The sequence below is a fragment of the Poecilia reticulata genome, chromosome 6 (genome assembly GCF_904066995.2).
Source record: "Poecilia reticulata chromosome 6, P_reticulata-male-v2, whole genome shotgun sequence".
NCBI lineage: Eukaryota > Metazoa > Chordata > Actinopteri > Cyprinodontiformes > Poeciliidae > Poecilia > Poecilia reticulata.
Genome location: NC_088835.1, coordinates 13,247,668 through 13,256,198, shown reverse-complemented (window position 1 = coordinate 13,256,198; position 8,531 = coordinate 13,247,668). Strand labels below are relative to the sequence as shown.

General features: G+C 39.4%; 1 protein-coding gene across 3 annotated transcripts; it reads left to right on the top strand.

The window, feature by feature from the left end:
• On the top strand, positions 1-8,232 carry LOC103466274 (uncharacterized). 3 transcript variants are annotated; one of them, XM_081607971.1, is made up of 3 exons: positions 1-137; positions 3,384-4,004; positions 4,899-8,232. In XM_081607971.1, exons 2-3 carry the CDS (start codon positions 3,474-3,476, stop codon positions 5,484-5,486), a joined length of 1,119 nt encoding a protein of 372 aa, XP_081464097.1. In that variant the 5' UTR covers positions 1-137; positions 3,384-3,473; the 3' UTR covers positions 5,487-8,232. The 3 variants fall into 3 exon arrangements, with proteins under 3 accessions (XP_081464097.1, XP_008409969.1, XP_008409970.1); XM_008411747.3 differs by lacking the exon at positions 1-137 and adding an exon at positions 1,014-1,435; XM_008411748.3 differs by lacking the exon at positions 1-137 and adding an exon at positions 1,445-3,133.
• The last annotated feature ends 299 nt before the right edge of the window (positions 8,233-8,531 follow it).

The window sequence follows — 8,531 nt, the reverse complement described above, 5'->3', positions numbered from 1 at the left end:
GTGCAGCACTCTTCTCTGATATTTTCAACGAGTCTCTGAATGCAACACAAACACGTGCAGCATTTCTGTCTCGTTTCTCACGTAGCAGGAAAAGCCCCCCAACCCAACAAACCCTCCAGCATCATCAAAACCATGCGGTAGGGTAAGGTTCATAATTCCTGCAACACAGGGAAGCAGAAAACCACAACGTGATAGCCAAAGAAGCACTGAACGTAGGGAATTTCAGGTTTAATTTACTTACTTCCACAGTTGTCACAAAATAGAAAGTGCTCTCTCTAAAGCTTAATTTTTCGTCAACAGCGTGTACACAGTAGTAAATTCAAACTATATGGAAGCATGTTAGCTTACAACTTTTAAGAGCACATAGTTACATTTCAGTTTGGCCAATAATTTTTAGACCTAAAGTACCTCCGTTTAACAGTTTTCAAAATACAAAAAGAAAGAAAAGCAAGGTACCATTTAAGAGTTGGTCACAAACATACATTTTTCGTCAGATGTTAACGCCCATCAAGGTAGTATGAGTTTTAATTTTGGGATTTCAATGATTCATAATATTTTCTTCATTTTTTTAACGATACAGGTTCAAATATTAGGCACCAGCAGCACCTCTCCCGTCCTGACTAGGGATAAGGATGTACGAAAATGGAGGGATGGAAAGGTGGATGGAGGGATGGAGAGATGGAGAAGATTTTTTTGCATATTGGCTATTAAACTGAGCAGAAAACTAATTATAGTCTACTAAAGACCATAATAAATTGTCATAAACTAGCTTTTCCATTATCACTTATTTTTAAATGCACTTGTACTTTTTTTAAAAAATGGTCTTGATTCGAAAATAAAAAAAATAATAATTTACAAACCGCTAACAGAAATTAACACAAAAGCGTTAATCACTAACTTCCTTTCTCCACCAGAGGGAGCCCGTGCTTTTAATTCTCAAAGGATTTTATTTATCTTTTTTCATTTATTCAGCTTCGTACGTCTTCTTTATCTTAAATGTTTTCTACTAAAGGGCATTTTTGTTTCAGAGTTTTGTTTCTTTGCAAATTTTGTAAGGCTCGACATTTCGATTTTTTTTTTTCGTTTTTTTTCCTAAGCTCCGGTCCTCTGCGCAGCTCCGATGTATAAAACATTCGCACCAGAGTTCCTTTGACAGAACGTGTTGATGACGCCTTCATCTATAACAACAACAACAGAACTCAGCTGCTGTGAAGCTAACTAGCCGGCCTAGTTATTCTGAATTTTTTTTTATATTTTATTTTTTGTATTTTTTGTATTGGTGTCTTAATAGTTACTTACTCATTCGGGTATGAAGTTAATGCTACAAAATCTCGACTTTAGTTTTTTATTTGTTTTGAATTTGAAAGTCTTTGTCTGCTAGCATGTTAGCTTTAACACCGAGTATAACTCGGAGCCTCTCCTCTTCCAGCTGAAGGTAACGCATTTATTTAAAGCTATTGTTTGTGCAATATGCATCCATACAATCTGCATGTAGCCTTTGTTGTGCAAACGTTTGAACTTTATCAGAGTGTACCAGGTATTCTTACAGAAACTAGAAGGTGAGGATGTGAATAACGGAGCTGAGATGATTAGCCTTCATGTTCCAATAAGCTAAACTGTAATCCAAATGCTTGATATGTGAAGGCGTGGATGTTAAATGCGGTTTTAAATCACATTCATATTGGGGACGTTAACAAGTCCAGCAGGGCCGAGCTCAAATCGTGGCAGTGGCAGCTATTGCGGCACTTCCGTATTATTATTTGTAGCCTTTGGAGTGTAAATATCAACCATGTGTTTTACAGAATTTTACAGCAAATATTTTAACGTAGGCATAAATAAGTGTCCAGAAAAAATGTAAACTTCTAATAGTATGAAATTAGAAAATGTAAAAAAAAAAAAAATGTGTAGGAAGAATGAATTCTGCTTTATGTTCAACAATTTACAGCCTCCAGGTTCTTCTTACCTGGACATTTGCTGAATTAATTAAAATATTATAAATGTCCATTTTGAAGTATTCCGACTTTTAAGTGGCAGTGGTCTGCTATAATATACGAGAAACTTACCAAGCAATCTGTAAATGTCTTTACTTGTGTAAGAATGGTGCTTTAAAAATGAAACTAGTCTTGCTTTGTATGACCAGTGAAACATAGAGGGATAAGCCACAGATGTAAGAGGCTTAGCTTTTCACAACACTGCACAGAGAAAATTTGTTTCAACATTTAATGTTGCCCAACTTTAAATCCATTTATTTTTGGCTTACCTGGCAGTTTAGAAAAGGTTTTCTTCTTTGGAGCTTCAGAGTATTTTGGGTATTTGGTTGGGTGTTTATGACATTAGAGACCAAGTGAACGCTACATGAGCCAGAACTCTGTCAGCGCATGCCTGTGAAAACACTTGTATAACTGTGTGTGGAAAAGCAACATCAAGTCTAATGAATGCAGATGTTAAAAAAAAAGGGGGTAAAATAATGTACGTCTCTCTAGAAACGCTGCAAAATACGATCTATAGCGAAGTGTGGAACAAAACTGGTGTAAATCTAGTAACTGTTTTTTCTCTTCAGGACTTTCACTGCCTGCTGTAAATCAGAACCACAGTAAATCCCTTCTCCACTGCCAGAAGAGTAGAAAACCAAAAGCAATAATAATTATGTTGAAATCTTACAACAGTACAATGAAAACATGAGTAAAGTTGAATGCAATTCCAACAATTGTATTTGAGCAATTGTGTCCTTACAGTAAAACTCGAATAGATTCCTTTTCCACAGTAATGTATTTCACACATTTATTTCTGGTATGTCTTGTAATATCAAGAATTATGGCTTGTACCTGAATTTTGCATAAGACCTACAAAAAACGTGTTTAAACAGAAATGCTATTTTATGTATGCCTTAGAAAATCATTAGGGATTTGACAGTGTTCCCACCCACAGTAAATTGCACCACCCACAGGGATTGTAGGCCACAAAAGTTTACAGCTTGAAGAAGTTGACTGATCACGTGTGTTGTGAACAACCACATTGTTGAAACATTCAGTGGAAGGAAAAGGTGCAGGGATAAACACAGCCTTGGTAGGATTGTGAAAAAGGAGAACATAACGGGAATGTTGTTTATTGATCCGAGGTCCTCTTTTCAGACGTAAGTATATTTAGTTTCTTTCTAATCAAAGAAACAAAAAAAACAAAAAAATTTGGTTTTTGCTTTTGTTTTCCGTTTCATGTTGTCATCACGCTCTTGTTTAAAAGGCTTATTTGTAGTGTTCACTTCAGAGATGGTCACGGTCACCAATTTCACCATGTGTCATTATACGAATCAGAAGCTGGAATATTTGCCACTCCTACAACATGGTTAAAATAAACTCTCTTGTCTTTATCATCTTTCCGGGCAGAAATATTTATGGCAAAGCCAGATCACAGGACCTTCTGGTGGAGATTCTGACCTCCACCAGTAAACACAAGCCTTTTATCATCCGTCAAAGATGTCGCCACAGAAAAAACTCCTCGTCCCAGTGAGCAGCAGGCGGAAAGCCGTGGACGACTTCTTCCCCTTTAACTCGCTGCCGGTGGAGTGCCAGCTGCACGTCTTGTCCTTCCTGAACGAGGTGGACAAATGCAGCTGCGCGCTGGTTTGCCTGAGCTGGAGTTGCCTGGTGCGGTCGTGGAAACTGTGGCGGGTTGCAGACTACTCTCGGCGCGGCGCCTTCCACCTGGGCCAGGAGGGGCTGCTTGTTTCCAACCGGGAGTTTGAGCGATGGAAGGCCTGGGTCCACCACTACACCCACCATCTGATCTCCCGGCGGGCCAGCCTGCTCACGCTAAAGGCCAGCTTCGACCTGGGAGACCGCTTCAACAAGTGGAGCGAACTGCTGAGTCACCTGCTGGATAACGTCCACTGCAGAGACCTCAGCCATCTGGACCTCAACTGGACCTTTACCCTCTTTGAGCCACTGGACCTAAGGGTGCACTCCAGCTCCAGTTCACACCAGGACAGCATAACCAAGATGGACCAGGTAATTAACAGTATTATTCTTCAGCGGCTAACCGCAGGATAGTGGTGCTTTCTATGGGAGATTCAGCTCTAAGAAGACATCACAGCTAAAGTGGAACAAGGAGAGTGATCGTTATCAATAACTATATATCACGATAGACACTTGATCAATATAAATAGATAATACATCTGATAGAATAGTCACTGAACTCAGATCCAGAACCACAGAGCATTCTGGGAGATGTAGGTAGAGAAAATACTTTTATCTGCTCAACCTCTCACAGCGAGCTAAGCAAGATTGATGGCAACAACTAACTCACTCTTTGGTTACCTAGCAACAGCTTGTTGAGTAACTTGTGCAGCATCAGTTTCAGGTTTCACCACCGTGCCAGTTTTCAACTTGAAGTGAAAACTAGATAAAACGTGAAGGGTTATTTCACCAGTTTGGCAGTATTTCAGATGTTCAAAACAAAAAACTTATCAATCATTATCAATGTCCTCAATTATTGACATTGACTGACGAGGAATGGTTATATTATTATACGTTTTTCAGCCATATTGTCCAGCCCTAGGAGTGGGTTGGCTCCATCAGGTGATCGGACAAAAAAAATGACATAATTAAACTTAGGAGCAGTGGACCAGGGGTACTGTCTTCATAAAAGGGACAGTTCACAAAGTTAGTTGTTGCAATACCTCCATCGTTAGGACAAAGATAAAGACACAGCTGAACATAAAGGCTCTAGACTAGGTGTACCTTCTATCGAAAGAACCAGGAGAGGCTAGAGAGATAACAACATCAAATAATCCATAAATGGAGAGCAGCAGGAGAAACTGGCACCCGGTAAACGGTGGCTGCTATGTTCTCCAGCAGTCTCAGCTTATAGCAGGAACTTTCTTCTTTTCTTTGGTTTGGCAGGTGACCAGCTTTCAGGAGCTGCTCGGCAAACTCACCCACAGCTGCCCGCGAATCTCCAAGATGCGTTTACATTTCGACTGGTCGGATCTGTCTGTGTCCCTGCTCACCCGGTTCCAGCAGCTACGGACCCTCGAGCTCAAGTACTTCTGGGTCTTCAAACTGGTGACCCCCTCCACGCTCCAGACGCTTACCAAATCCCTGCCCAACCTAAAGTCGCTGACTTTGCACATCCTGGTGCCGCTGAGGAACCTAGGGATCTCGTACACATTGGAGTCCGAGTCTCTGGAGTTCCTGGATGTCTCGCCCAGCCGCGGTTTGGTCTTCTCCTGCCTGAAGCTGCCGGCCCTGAGAGAACTCCGAGCTAAGAAGATAGTGCGAGGTATCACGCTGGATCGTAGGACAAGGCTCCGGATCCAGAGCAGGTGGCCTTGTCTGTACCATGTCCTCCAGCAGGGGACGCCAAAGCTTCAGGCCCTGAACAACGAGAGGCTCCTTCCTACATGGAGGGAGAAGAGCTACGGGGAGCTGACCGCCATCCTGGAACAGTCCTGCTACTGTGTGCAGCATCTAGACAGCTGGCTGTGGTAGTCAGCTGACTGAAGATCCGTCTGTGTTTTGTAAATTCCAGCCAAAGTAAAACACTGCTTTTACTCCCCACATTGTTGCTCTTATTCCAACAAACCGATTCTGCAAGAGAACACAGAAGTCGTTTGTTGCTGCAGATGAAAAATAGGATGTGACCGCAGGATCCTCCCAGTTTCTAAACTGGAATCTGCTCTTTGTGTAAAAACACACGCAGGATTGAGGCAATGACGCACAGCGGGTTTGTAATCATTTGTTCGATAATCTGCGAAAAGCAACGGTGCTTCTTCCTGATCGGGCTCTGCTGCTGCACTGGCTAGGAAATGAGCAGAGCTACAAATACGTGGATCAGGACTGAATGAAGAATAATATCGCCTTTATTTAGCTGGAAACTTTTTCAAACCTGTTGTTGTCAAGGAAAAGAACAGTGAAGAATAAAGGCAAAATATTTTCAGGATTTTCTTTTTCATCCAAGATGAAACTTTATGCATTAATGCATGAACTTTGAATTCAGCTGAATATTTATGAAAATATGGTAAAGATGATAATCATCAGTGATAATATGAGTCTTAGTTTTTTTGGTTGTAATCTCCACGGCTGTTATGACGTTTCCATAGGATTACAGTCAGAAATTAAGGGGGGAAAAAAAATCAAAATTTTAGAATAAATGTTATTTTAACCATTTATTTTTTTTGCAGTCAAAAAAGTTTCAGTCCCAATTTTTAAGTCCTAAGAAAGCTTAAACAGAAAATGGAGCATGGACATTTTTTTCCAAACTTTTGTTTTATTCCTTTGATACTAAAAAACAACTTTTTAAATTATCTGTGATTTTTATACGTATCTATATTTAGGTGGCATCCTTTGAACTGGTCTCAAATATCCATGCTTCATTCGCATTCTTTAATATTTCACAAACACAAACCTCCTTGAAAACTATATAAAAATACAATGCAATACCGCAATACAAGCATAAAGTTCCGTAAACATAATATAATCCTGTGCTCTTTTTCGCAGTATCATAGCACACAAAGCTTAACTTTATACATATATACATTGCTGTGTTTGCTAGTAAAAAACAGTTGCAAAATGTTTCTGTTTGGCTTATTTTACTTGCAGTCCTGCTTCAGGAGCACTGTTATGTGTTTTAAGCTAATTATTTCAACTCGACAAACCCATAAACCTTCTAGGAAACATGTTACAAACATTTGACGTACCTTAACATAGGATAGTAGTCAAAAAAAGTAAATGTTTAGACAAGTAGAAAACAGCAACTCGCCTGCTTTTGGGTAGCCATGGCAACATGAAACAAATGGCAGGTAAGCACCCGTTTCATCCTGCACTGCTATGTTAATTTTGATTATTTTTAATTTGCAGAGAACGTCCTAATAGATTCACTACTTTGAACTAACAAAGGCTGCTGAGTTGTTCGTTTGGCCTCTAGGTTCTTCAAGATCAGGTTTAGAATCCCCCCCAAATTTCCACTTATAACATTTAAATTGTTACGATAAAGTAAAATAAAGAAAATGTACCGCAAATTGTGCTTCATCAAATTGTATTTAGTATGGTCTTATCCAGTGTTGACATTTTTAGAACAGAACTCATCTCAGTTAGAATAACCGTGTAATATTTCAGCAGATGAATTTAAATATAAAAAAATGGTTACTATTTTTTTAAATTAAAAACTTAAGTTTTGCTACTTTTTCTTAAAAAAAAGATACAGTATCTAACAATTCTCCAAAATATTTTGCCTTTCTTCTGCCAGTTTCTCCAGTCTAAGCCATCTAAACTTTGAAACATGACATGTCCTGTGCTATAAAATTAACGTTTGTTTCATTGGTTAAATGAAATACGGTTATATTTGTCTTCAGAGAAGTGATGGAGACGCATTAGAGAAGTTTGCACAAAAAAAGATGAGATGAAAGTTAAATATGCAGTAAATATTTAGGACTGAAAATTGCTGTAAGATACGTTGAAATTAGCTTTTTAACTAAAGCCGCAGAGCAGCTCAAGTTCTGAAAATGAGCTGAAAACTGTTTGTGTGTTTTTGCTCCCTGACTTTGCTGCTGAATACTTTCAACTTTTTGCTGTTAAGCTGGTGTAATTCCAATCACAGCCGACCAGGAATGCAAAATGAGACTTAATTCCAGTGCTGGACCACATTGTTCAAAAATTGCTGGTGCTCCTTTACAGTTTGTTTTGTTTGTGCCGTTCCTCCTCCAGCAAAGGGAGCCAGAAGGGTTTTGAAGTATTTGTTTTGATGGTGTCTGAGTGAAGAACTCCCGCAGCTCTTGATTTTGCAGACATTTTGCACATTTCTGTTGCCTTCTTGGAAAGTTTTATTCAGGAAGAGGGCGACACGTCACATTCCAGCTTTTTGAGACTCTTTGCAGAGAAATCTGATCAGTTTGAGCCGCAGTTCTCCTCCCAGTCAGCAGATGTCCCCATTTTCAAAGGTTTGGTCGTGAAGATTTCTGTGTTTACTGCTGCGTTGTGTAACACAGTGGGCTTTTGAGTATTTAATGTGTGTGAGAGCAGCTTGACGTTTTTTCATTTTTGCTCTGTTGTGGTCAGGTTTCTTTCCCAGCTAAGCACACCAGTGTCACTTCAAATTTGCAGAATGATATGACTGACAAGCCTTTTCCGTTTCCGAGAATTCATTTGTCCTTCACATGAGCAGGAGGCGCTGACATTTGCACAGATGCTGTAAAATCTGGTCCACTTGTTTTTAAGAATAAAAAGACTGGCCTTTCAAGGTTTTTTTTGTTGTTTTTATTTGTGCTACTGCAACCACTCCAGGAATAAATGCAGGAAACCTCAAAGTGTTTTCAAAAACTGCGGAAATGTTCTGCCGTCTCTCGACGGGTCAATTTTTCACACATTGGCAGGGAAAAGTAATTTGCTCCCTTTGTTTTCTTAGATTTTATTAAATTTTTTACTGTTTTTCTCTCAAAGACTGAGTAAATACAAAATGCATTCTTAATGTATTACTCTAGTCATTAAGAGAAAAGGGCTATCAAAGCCAGCTGGCTTATTGTAAAATAAAATAAAAGT